Here is a 12,149-nt window from a genome sequence, read left to right as displayed (position 1 = left end):
ACATAAAATACACCAGTAATATCCCACTCATGATTTTTTTAAGCTTTTATGTGACTTAAAAAAGGTGGCTGCAAACAAGTGGCTAAATAGGACTACAAAGATTTTCTGGGACATTAAATGTCATCACGCTGAAGAGGTAAACTCATCTACTCACTCGTTTAATCTTTACAGCGTTGTGCTTATACTCGCGCTCTTGCAAACTATTCTAACTCAGTTTCCAACTTGTAGATCTTAAATAAAGATTTTTCCGAAGCTTAGTGATGGTGATGTTGAAGTCATGTGACCATAGTGCAGTTTGTTTATAGCCTACATTTAGATTTTTGCTTCTGTTGATTGTATTTAGGCTTCAAAATTCATAAAAGTTGTGTTGTGTTGTGTTAATTAGTGAAAATTGTACTGAACAAAACGTGTAAGAATCATAAAATGTTGTTGGCTGAAGCACTAACATATAATATATTGCCCACTAAATAGCTTCAGTATAGTAGTACTTGTTATTAGCTACATTTTCCTGAAGGGTCTGTTTGAACCAACACTGGATATTAGATCGATTTAAAAGTCCCCTTTAACTACTGTGCTGCAGTTGTGAGAGAGTGAAGCGGTACAGGGTTTCGTACCGGAGCGTCCAGGTTTAGCAGCGGTTGGTGTTCCACCGTTCTCACCAGTTAAGGAGCCACGGCTGGAATGGAAAGTTGGTCTCTTCAGTTTAGTTGTGGAGCCTCCCTGTAAAGAGAGAAGGTTTATTACAAAATGGCAGATCTACCTGTGTATCTACAGATAATAAGCCTAACAGATAAGTCTGGGAAAATTTGATTAAAAATAACTGGACCACGCTCTACCATGACATGGATGAATCTGTCGATTGTCATAACATAAGATGGCTTAACAGAATAATTCCTAAGTAATGTTTATGCAAATTAATTGATTGCATCTTTTCCTCAAGACAAACTATGTTTTCTGCCTGATATTGTACTGGAGATTACACAGCATAAGGTCACAGATTTTCTGCACTGTTCTCTGGGTCATCGACCTCAGTTGCTTCCCATGTGTTAAGATCAGGCCGCTCTTAAAGCTTTTATTGTTAGTGTGCTAGGGCACTGGGAGGGGGCAGTGTGTTACCTCATGCCCAGGGGTCTGGCTGTGCTCTGGGCAGGACTGGCACTTGGTTGGAGTTGGAGTTTTACTGTGTGCCAGCCAGGGCTTGGCATAGTCACGAGATTGGGATTGGGAGGACTGGGAAATGCGGCAGCAAAAAGGACAAGGAATAGCGGAGTAGCAAAAAAAAAAAAAAAAAGCAGTGGGAAGAAGCCAGGATAATCGGAAAAAGAGTAAAGTAGAGGGAGGCGATGCAGCACAGCAGAGCGTAGTGTTTTTGTAGGTGGAGATGAGCGCAAACAGGGAGGAAGGCACATTTTCCAAGCAAGGGAGGGGAGAGGGACAAAAAGACAAAGAACAAATAAAAATTTCACAGATGACAATATGATTCTGACATGCAGAGACAATAGTGATCTTGTCCTGACCCCGAAACAACAATCAGACACAAAGAGAAACCATCCACCAAAAAGACTAGCGAAAGATTGATACGTCGGCCTTGCCAAGTAATTGCATAAAGTTTATATATATATATATATATATATATATATATATATATTTTTTATAACAATACCATTAAAAAGTTTGGGCTCAGATTTGTTACGATTTTTCAAAGAAGTCTATTATGCTCATCAAGGCTGCATTTATTTGTTCAAAATACATTAAAACAGCAATTATGTTAAATATCATTGCAATAAAAAAAAAGCAAAGCTGAATTTTCAGCAACATTACTCAGCATCAATCTTCAGTGTTACATGATCCTTTTATCATTTTAATATGCTGACTTGATGCTCAAGAAACATTTCTTATTATTATTAATGTTGAAAACATAATTTATTTATAACTTATAAAAGCTCTATACTAAATCTGAGAATATTTTCTAAGATCTATCTTTTCAGTCTTTAAAATTTAGTTGAAAACATAAAACACAAGCAATCACACACATTCAAACCATGATTAACAGACTATGATTATTAATCAGAAATGAAGGATGATGTTATGTTAAGAGACAAAGGACATTATTACCAAACCTTATTTCCAACTTCGTTTTACTTTTAAGATAATAACAAAAAAGAACTTTGTATATGGGGCCTTGAATCATGTTCAGTCTCTTGTATTTTACGCGTGCGAGCACAAGCAATAAGTTGCTGGCTGCAGTTCACTTAACGACTACTGGTGTAGCTGATAACAAGGGTTTCCGATTTTTACATCTAAAGGTTTTATCTCTTGTTTTTGTAAAATGCTAAACATCATTACAGATTCTGCAAATGGTGTCTAAACAAATGCTTGTAAACAAGCACAACTGTATATCTAGATAAATTGTGACTAAATTTACACTACAGTTTAAAAGTTTGGGGTTGGTAAGATTTCCACTGTTTTTAAAAAATCGCTTATACTCAGCAAGGTTGCATTTATTTGACCAAATTTACAGTAAAAACTGTAATAATTAAATATTTAACATTAAATGACACTATTTCAATGCATTTTGAAAATGTAATTTATTCAAAGCTGAATTTTTGCAAGTATTTAATGTCACTTTTGATCAATTTAATGCATCCTTGCTGAAAAAACTATTAATTTTGTAAAAAAAAAAAAACGTAATGACCCCAAACTTTTGAACAGTAGTGTATGATACAACAAGAACATTTTTTGAGACTGAGGTTACCCTCTAATTTCTGATGAAGACATTAGTATACAAGACACAACAAACAGTAAGTATGGGTTATTATAAGCCTATGCAGTGTTATATGGTGACTCTCACCCTTGAGGATGCTGTGGGAGTTGCGGGTGCAGAGGGCAGAGAGGCGCAGCTGTGGGCACTGTGCGACGCCGACGAAGACGAGCGGGTGGGTGAGGCCGTGCGCGACGAAGGTTTGGATCGACGCCCCCGGGACCGGAAGGCCGCCAGACCCTGCGTAGCTCCCTCTGGAAGAATGAACTTCTCTCGAAGCTCCAGGTTGGTGCGTCCACGAGCTGCAGTAAATGAAAGGAGGAGAAAGAAAGCTGTAAGGCACGATGGTCAGGTGGTGAGCAGTGCGAGTGGGGAGACTCAACACTTCCTCTGGCCACTGCTTTGACTCAATGCAGACAGAGGGATCGGTATACCCACTTAAAAAGCGGTCAGTGCACGTGGTGGACACGATGCAGGGGGTTAACGGTGAGTCATTGAGCAAGCATCCTCAAAACAAGAACAATAAAAAAAAAAAAAGCACAGCTTCCTTCAGCCCACCACGTAAACCAGTGCACACGCATAAACAGCGTCGACAGATACCTGAGGGTCATGCCTGATAATGCTTTTAGCAAACACTGAAAACCAACACAAGTCTTCACAGAACATTCTTAATAACAGATACAAAACGCAGCAGCCCTTGCAAAACACACAGACCAGGGCAGCCAGAGAGAGAGAGAGAGAGAGGGCTGTGCAATGGCAGCAGTAGCTGTGGTCAGAATTTGTCTGTTATTCCTTCAAGACATCAGTGTTGAGGAGTAACTAACTAAATTCACAGACAATTCATTTTCAGTAGCGTTATAGTGGAACATAACACGTAGCCTTACAGACAAGCAAAATGAGACAATCAAACACACTCTCTTAAACTATCCCCTTTCTCTGAAGTAGCATTGGGAAGTGGGATTCGTTTTGTTTGGATAATTCATTGTGCAAAGTCCCTATTAAAAAAATTAAACTATTAAAAAATGATTTTCATTCATTGAAATAAAGCTGAAATGAATTAAAATATAAATATTAGAAAGTAAAATAATAAGCAAAATTTTTAAATTAAAAAAAAAAAAGAAAAAAAAAAAGATCATTCAAAAAATAAAAAAATACTATGATAGTATATATTATTATGAACAAATGTATCTGCTGCTTTATTATCTAATACATTTATTTTTTGTGATATATTTTGCTTGAAAAGTAAGCTTGTGCTATCTTTCTTAAAATAAATGCCACTTGCTTTGACATTGTCATACAAAGCAAAGAAACCGAAACATTTTTAAGTGAGGCTGATGTGTACAAAAACCATTTAGGGTCACTGTGGTTATTTAACAAGATCCTGCCCTTCTCAATAGTTTCGGTGTTTTTAGATACTTTTTGTTGTTATTTTGTAGTTTTTTACAAGTGCAGCTTGACTGTAGTTCAACTCCTTTCAATTTTAAGTAGCTTTTAGCTTGGCAAGCTACTGTTTCAAAGTAGCTTCCCCAACACTGCATGACACTCACTTTTCCATCAAACCCAGTAAGAGCAGAGCAGTTGATAACTACCACACCATATAATTTCCTCCCCTCAAAGCAGGTGGGGCCTGTAATCCATTTCTCCATGAGTAATTGCTCTTTAAGAGTTGCTTCAAACAATATTAGAAACCCCAAGCCTGGCCACACCCTGGTTCTGGATGCTTTTTCATTTGCAATATTCATCCAGGACACACATGAAAGGAATCGAGCCCAGGCCTGGCCAAGCCTGGTTTGAATGGTTAGCATGATGCTAGCGGACACATAGACCTCACATAGTCCTTAAGCTCTCGCACACGCCACACATACTAAGACACAGCAGTGATGGGATGGATCCGAAGCTGGACGAAAAGGTTTAGAGGCTCAGAATGGAATAGACAGACAGATGTAGTCAAACAGGAAAGGAGTTAAGAGGTGAGAAAGGAGAGAGAATGAGGTACCTCTGCAGCAGAAATAGCCAGGAGTAACCGTCACTGAGAGACACAAGAGACAACATGAAAAACACGCATTCACACAGAAAGAGTCATACACACACTCACGTTCTGTTGAAAGGGATAGTTCACTCAAAAACCAAAATTCATCATTTACTTTACTCACCTTCAAGTCGTACCAAACATGTACGATTTTCCAAAAGGAGATATTTAGCAGAAGACAATCACCTCAAATTGGTTTGTGTCTAACATTATTTACATTAAACCTAGCGTTTCTTCCAGTCCCCATTTACTTGGAAAAGAGCAGCATAAACATTATTCAAAATATCTTCTTTTATGTTCTACAAAAAAAAGTAATACGTGTTCAGAACGACATGAGAATTAAAATTTTTGGGTGAACTTGTCCGTTAAGACCTCTTGCTTTGCAACAAAAGGGAATAAACTGTCTACAAACACAATTTTTGGAATATAAATACTGTATGCGTTAAGTAGTATTTTAAATCAAAATGCAGGAAGTGATGTAAATGGCTGAGCCAGAAATCTCAAAGCACAATTGGTTCGTAATGAGCTCCAGGCGTGAGGGTTAGATCAGTGTCACGGTCAGCAAAGCACAGCAAAGCAACAAAGAACCAAACAAAGTGTGAGTGAAACAGAGGCAAAGAGAGGGGAAACCAAACGAGTGAAAAAGAAGAAAATCCGAACGAGAAGGAGAGAGAAAACCCAACCTATGCGAGATGATATGGAGCTGCTGGAGTCAGAACGCAGGATTTTTAGCCCTGGATGTTGCACTGGGGAGAGAGAACGAGAGATAGGGGACGGGGCAGAGAAAGAGGGAGGGAGAGACCTAAGGAACATGCACCATGCACTACAATTGTATCAAATAAAAATAGGAGGATGACAGGGAGAAAGAGAGAAAGAATGGGCCAAATGTGTAGGCCATGCATATAAAAATAACCACCGTGGAAAAGAGGTCAGGAAGTAATGGGGAAGTGATGGAAGATGAGATGAAAGTGAACTCAGATAGTACTGAAAAGATGAGAAACTCATTGAAGAGAATAAATACAAGAGTGAAAGATGATGAAGATTATGAATAAGACTAATGAGAGTAATAAGAATAATGCTGTGTGAACTGTCTGTCAGTGTTTCTGGAAACCTCTTTTCCATGTACGTAAGGAGTAAGTTTCCTCCAGCTGTTGTGTGGGACTTACCTCGACAAGGGTCGTTCTTCACCAAGAATTCATCCAGCGCCATCCAGCCACCTCCAACACGAACCATGACTGTACTGCGCAGGATTCGCACAAGACGCAGCTGCTGTGAGTCTCCGAACTGAGGAAAGAGGAGGAAGAGTGGAGAGGAACGAACATGGATAAGAGAGGGAAGAGGACAGACAGACAGATAAAGGATTATACATTTATAATGTCTCTTAAAGGGATAGTTCACCCACAAATTAAAATTCTACTCATGTTGTTCCAAACCTGGTATGTTTTAAAGAATTTTTACGAATTTGTCTTTTCCATACAGCGATCTGCATGTATATAATATCTTTGTTCCACATAAAAAACAACACTGAAGTTTGGAATGACACGAGATTGAGTAAGTAATGTGAAGTACAATGGGTGAACCATTCCTTTAAGATCACATTCAAATTAGTTAATTATACTAATTATATTCTGAAGCACCAGGCAAATCAAAGGAAATCACACTGCAACATGCAGCAAGCCACATTTTTTAAGATCGACATGATTTTTGTTAGAGCTTGCCCAGCTCAAATCCCATCTCTACAATAAACACCACACCACAGCAATTCTCTGGAATTTTTTCCCTGATCGGTTGTCCTTTTTTACTTCAAAGAATTGCTTTGGTTGAAGGTTTATTTTCAAGAAATCAGCCACTGGATAATTTTCCTCCACCAAAAGCCCAAAAAACCCTAACATCATAATAGAGAAGGGCCTGTAAATCAGAATCATTTCCTGATCATGATAAATTATTTTCAATAAAAAAAAAACAAGCACATCCCAACCACAACACGTAAGCTGAACCTTTGAAATCTGCCACTGGATTTGGAGGGCGTATATAAACATTTAATATTTTGGCATTAGCACTGCAATTTTTGTCTCTCAGACAGGAAATGCCCGCTGAGTAAGCAGGAAGAGACTAAAGAAATCCCCATTTCAGACAGCAGCCAAGAATGTGGGCTGTCCACAGGGAATTCTTAGCTAGTCCATGCAGAAACTGTCCAGTACTGATTTAGATCTGGCTGTCTGAAAAAGCTTGTGGGAACTGTGCAGAGGCAACAGATTTCAGAGGACATGTTACAAACACACCGCTCACTTTACCTGATTCCCAAGGAAGAACTACAATAAGTCCGGTGCACATGGAGGAGGAATAAAACAAAAAGAAAGAAAAAGAAAAAAAGAGAGTGAAATAACACATAAAGACATACACACACATTGACCTTTTTTGTTGGTATAATGATTCATGTCCTATTAACTATTCCTAAAAGTATGAAATAACTAAAACAGCATACAATGGAGGAAATGCCCATGGGAAGCATGGTGATTTGTTGCTATGAGTGCTTGTGAATGGTTGCTTAAAAACAAACACAATGAGGACAGCACAGCAGGTGTAGTAGTAAAGAGATAGACAAAGATGGACAAACATCAGGATGTGGAGTTAGCATCGTGGATCTGTAGCCTGTGCAATGCAACAAGTTAGTAAACACTCTTGTCAAAGATCATTAACCGCACTGGATAATGATGTTGGGGTATGAAAGACCACCCACTGACCATGACTGCAATTGCTAGAACAATGGGTAGATCATTAGTTGGGTGGTGAGAAGCACACACAGCATACGGATGTTGCTGTTAAGTGTTATGGTGGTATTGCGTACAAACACAAAACTGCCAATGCACCTTTATTCCAAAATGGCCAAGTCATACTGACGTAATTGAAAGAGTGCGATGCTGGTTAGAGTCGTAATATTATAATGGCAAGCTTAGGGATGGTCTGAATGAGGAGGTGCGATGATAACATAGCAGTGCCATTGTCATTTATAATGTCATATTAAATGTGTTAAAACATCTAGACTTGAATTCTAGCTTGACAAGTACTATTGGGCTCCAGACTCTCACCCTGTACTTGTTCTCTCCGATCTGCTCCACCTGAAACCTCTTGGCACATTTGCATTGAGCCACTTGTCTGGTGACCTGGGATACAAAAAAAATGGATTTTATTCAAAACTACATGATGCCAAACCCACAAAATTAATTTCTTGTCATCGTCCATACCTCATCCTCGATTTTATCAGCATCTGTTGTGGGTCTGTAAGCATCTTTGTTGGGGTGCAAAGCAGCTACAAATTCATAGTAGTCGATGTAGCCATCACAATCACGGTCAAAGATATCAGCAACAGCAGTCATCTCCAGCTTGCTGGTTGGGAACTCTGCAAACAAAGTATATAGGTAAACTGGCGTTAAAATAAAGGCTCATGAAACTGGCAAGATTACAGGCAAGTACATGCGCCCGTACTTGATGCCAAGATGCCATCGATAAACTCCTGGCGTGTGATTTTTCCATCCTGGTCCTTGTCGATGCGTCTGAAGAAGTCCATGACGCGAGACTTCTTGTGGTTCATCCAGCGCATGTATTTCTTCCTCCACACATCAAAGTCAAAGTTGGCAAACTCTTTAAGCTAAAGGTGGAGAAGGGTCATTACTTCTACTGATAAGATTTTAGTACACAGAGTAAAATTAAAAAAGTATATGTAAAATAGATGCAGTACCTCTTCTAGTCTGTCGAGGGCATCATTGAGCTTTCGCTGGCGATCGAGTGCGAGCAGCCACACCTGTTGCCAGCGAGAGCAGAGCTGGGTGAGGCGAGGGTTACCACCGGTTACCTGTACCGAATGCTGTTGTTGCTGCTGCTGCTGGTGTTTCCCTGTAAGAAGGGCACAGAAAAATATGTTCAGAATTGTATACTCAGCAAGTTATGCGCTATATTAGTTTAGCTGAGCAGCTGAGGATAAAGTTTCTTACGGGCCCCTCTCCTGTCTGACAGACTGCTGGGATGTTCTGCTGGTTTCCTCTTGTATGTCTTTGTAACTTTGTCAACATCAGGCTGTTTTCGGGTCATCTCTTCCATAAACACCTGATAGAAGAAAACAAAAATACTAAGAACCATCTCAGCACTAAACAATGCAATTAATATTAAAAGACTGAGTGACAGAATATGAACAAATGATTGTGTCCCAACTAACCTGATGCTCTGTGATGAGTGTCTTCAGTTGAGGGATGTCCTGCGGGAGTGGTTCAGTATCACGCTGCACCAGTGTGGTCTCTGCCCACTGTAGCCATGACAACAGCTCCTCCAGTAGTGAAGCATTGTTGAGCAATTCAGCCAGAGCCGTCTCCAAGCGCTGCTCATGCTGTTTGGCCCATGTCAGCACCTGTACAGCAAACAATCATAAGCATTTCAGACCTATTATATTATGCTTGACACTTATTTGTCTAACTATTTGCCTAGACAGGCTTCTGATGCCACAGTTTAGATTTTTCTCAGTTCTCACCTCTTCAAAGCGAGCTCTGATGATGGTGTTCCAGTGTTTGATGGTGGTGATGCAGTCTGGGTGGCACACAGCTAGAATGGCTTCGCCCATGCCAGCAGCTTTATTCACATCCACTCTCTTCTCTTCCACCGTCTGCATGAAATCTCGGTGCGTGTGCAGTAGCACCTGCAGAGTCTCCACCTCCTCTGGCAGGACGCCACGGAAACGCAATGTTTGCTCCGCCTCTGACAGCCACTCCAGCAACATCTGAACAGCTGTGCGGAACTCCTCTGCCTGCAGAAAGAGAGAGAAAAAGAGATAGTCAGAAGAAAATATTAACACTGCTCTTGGTTTCGTTCAAAGAACGGTCAGACGTACCTGTTTGAGAGCCTGCTGGAGGCGAGTCTGTTTTATAACGGACAGGGCACAGACTGTTTCCCAGCGGTTGCTAAGCTCCTGCAGTTGAACTTTGACCCAGGCGGTGTCGTCCCGGCCCGTCTCCATCAGCTCTCGGGCGGACCGCTTCAGAGCCTGCACACTACTGGTCCTTTTCCCCAGCTCCTTCTGGAAGACCTGAGGAACAATAAATACAGCACTATCACTAAGAAACTGTCCTACTCAGTAATGGCTTTCCTAGTAAGAGTCTCATTCAAGCCTCACTGCGTCAATAATGCAGGGTTCATGTATACTATGCAATGAAATTCCAGGACTTTTCAAACATTATATTTTGGGTTTCAAGGACCACACTAAAAGATCTCATTTTTATATATATATATATAAAAAACGTTTTGGAAAATATGTTTAAAAAGGTCTTAAATTGATTTGAAATGAATTAGCACAATTAATGCCTACAAATGAAATTTGTAGTTAGTCTTCAAATTTCATGTCATCTTTAAAACCAAGATTTCCTAAGAATCACCCTATTAGTACCTTATGAGAATCCATGAGGTTGGAAACGAGATCCAGATCTCCATGGACAGGCTGGTCCTCTGCAAGCTGAGGTTCCACACGATACAGCCAGTCAACAAGTGCCTGGAGAGCCTCAGCGAACTGACCTGAGAACAAGAGGGCTTCCTCCAACTTGTGTTGCCTGAGAAGAAAAACATCTCAAATTATTTGTTTCACTTCATTCTACATCCAATCATATTCCAAATGGGTAATTCCAGTCCTTCTCACCTCTCCACGCTCTTTCCACACACCGTGTCCCATTTGTCACGGACCTCGCCCAACAAATGATCCAGTTTTTGTGTGTCTGACGGCAGTGTGGCCTTGTCTCTCATGGCCTTCCCAGAGCGCACTGTGGTGTCATACACTGGCTGCTTGGAGCCAAGAGACTTCTGGAAATCCTAAAGTACAGTGATTAAAAGATAATGGGCATAAGAGATAAGGCTTGAAGTTTTCAGCTTCACAAAACTCTTTAATGCAGCAATGCTGTACCTTATGTTTGGCCAGTTGGATTTTAATCTTGTCAGGTTCATTAGAGATTTCCAGTTCAGAGTCCAGTCTGCTCTCTGCTTCCTCCAACCAGTCTGTCAGCTTCCTCCAGGCCTCATGAAACTAGACAAGAGAAGATTGCCAACATCAGAGATGAAGAGAGGTATGATCAGAGCAACAGACAGAGTAAAGTAAACCAAACAGTACCTGTTTGGCTCTCTTGCGGGCCTCATCGAGGTGGCGTCCTCTGTCTAGTGATCTCTGCACAAGTTTGTCCCAGCGGGCCTGTACGCTGAGCAGCAGGTTCTTGATGAGAACCACATCCTGTTTGAGACTGGCAAATCGCAGCTGAGAGCCAGCTTTCTCTAGAGCCAGAACCTGCTCTCTGTGAGTGTTCACCTCATTCACAAAGACCTGAAATACAAGACAAGATAAGGACTCAAGTTTCCCAAAAGTATTCAATTGTGAAGGTATTTTAAATAAACAGGAACATCAAAAGCAAAAAATATATATAATACCGTTCAAATGTTTGGGGTCTTTAAGATTTTTTTTTAAGGTTTTTGAAAGTGCCATTTATTTCAGATATAAATATTGAACAAACAAAACTAAGTAAACCACATTTTCTACCAACCTTGTGCTCATCTATCTGGAATAGGACAGTGTCGAGAATGAGACTGGGTGGCTGAGCCATGTTGAGAGTCTGCTCTGCCTGTGTCAGCCAGTTAATGGTGTCCTGGAGGGAGGATTGGAATCCTGTCGCCAATGAGACCGCTTCCTCCAGTTTACCCTGTGAAAAGAGATGGACGCAGAGACAGAAAGATTAGGATTGGAAGGCAGAATAAGATATTTCATGAACCTGTTAATAAATTAAAGAAACCGCTTTTTAAACATGAATAAGGTCATAAATCAGTCTTTGGTTCCCTCACCCTTCTGTCATCCATTTTGGCATTGAAACTGGCCCACTTGTTCGTTAGCAAGGCCAGGTTCTGTTGGGTCTGGGTGGTACCAGGTCCAGCATCCTCCCCTCCTCTGGCCAGAAGAATGGACTCTCCCTTATCCAGCAGTCGATGATACTGCTCACCCCTGTGGGTCAACTGAGCCTGGAGCTCCTATAAACGGGACAGAGGAAGATAAGTTGATTAGTCAACAAACATTGTCATTGTTAACTAAAACTATTTTCATTAATTAAAATAAAGCTGAAATAAAATAAAATGAAAAACTTAAATACTGTTGCCTTGGTAACTGATTAAAATAAAAATAAATTAAATCCAAATAGAGATAAAAAAATCAAAAACTAATAAAAATGGCAAAAGCGCAAAATAGAATGCAAATGCAGTATTTAACATGTAATGTACATTTTTGTGATTTCCAAAGAATGCTAAATAAATGAATAAATAAATAAAAATGTACAACTATTTCCTATA

The 12,149-nt window shown here is 40.2% G+C and overlaps 1 protein-coding gene across 23 annotated transcripts in view; it reads right to left on the bottom strand.

Annotated features, from left to right (window-relative positions):
• The window catches only part of macf1a (microtubule actin crosslinking factor 1a), a 173,130-nt gene that overhangs the window by 2,175 nt on the left and 158,806 nt on the right, over positions 1–12,149 (bottom strand). For 11 of the 23 annotated variants that reach the window (XM_056257615.1, XM_056257616.1, XM_056257618.1 and 8 more), the window contains 21 exons: positions 11,652–11,834; positions 11,357–11,512; positions 10,933–11,139; positions 10,729–10,848; positions 10,468–10,637; positions 10,222–10,381; positions 9,670–9,864; positions 9,313–9,585; positions 9,004–9,192; positions 8,783–8,894; positions 8,530–8,684; positions 8,277–8,439; positions 8,036–8,190; positions 7,880–7,954; positions 7,085–7,102; positions 5,957–6,074; positions 5,474–5,536; positions 4,758–4,790; positions 2,852–3,063; positions 1,117–1,230; positions 615–720 (listed from right to left, as the gene is read on the bottom strand). In XM_056257615.1, the coding sequence (XP_056113590.1) occupies positions 615–720; positions 1,117–1,230; positions 2,852–3,063; positions 4,758–4,790; positions 5,474–5,536; positions 5,957–6,074; positions 7,085–7,102; positions 7,880–7,954; positions 8,036–8,190; positions 8,277–8,439; positions 8,530–8,684; positions 8,783–8,894; positions 9,004–9,192; positions 9,313–9,585; positions 9,670–9,864; positions 10,222–10,381; positions 10,468–10,637; positions 10,729–10,848; positions 10,933–11,139; positions 11,357–11,512; positions 11,652–11,834 (2,977 nt within the window). The remainder of the gene's footprint in view (positions 1–614; positions 721–1,116; positions 1,231–2,851; positions 3,064–4,757; positions 4,791–5,473; positions 5,537–5,956; positions 6,075–7,084; positions 7,103–7,879; positions 7,955–8,035; positions 8,191–8,276; positions 8,440–8,529; positions 8,685–8,782; positions 8,895–9,003; positions 9,193–9,312; positions 9,586–9,669; positions 9,865–10,221; positions 10,382–10,467; positions 10,638–10,728; positions 10,849–10,932; positions 11,140–11,356; positions 11,513–11,651; positions 11,835–12,149) is intronic. The other 12 variants (XM_056257625.1, XM_056257624.1, XM_056257610.1 and 9 more) reach the window with 6 other exon arrangements.

Source organism: Rhinichthys klamathensis, unplaced genomic scaffold, assembly GCF_029890125.1.
Source record: "Rhinichthys klamathensis goyatoka isolate OS25496 unplaced genomic scaffold, OSU_Roscu_1.1 h1tg000140l_1, whole genome shotgun sequence".
In the NCBI taxonomy this organism is placed as follows: Eukaryota; Metazoa; Chordata; class Actinopteri; order Cypriniformes; family Leuciscidae; genus Rhinichthys; species Rhinichthys klamathensis.
The sequence above is the reverse complement of the archived record's forward strand: the minus strand, read 5'-3'. Positions and strand labels throughout refer to the sequence as shown.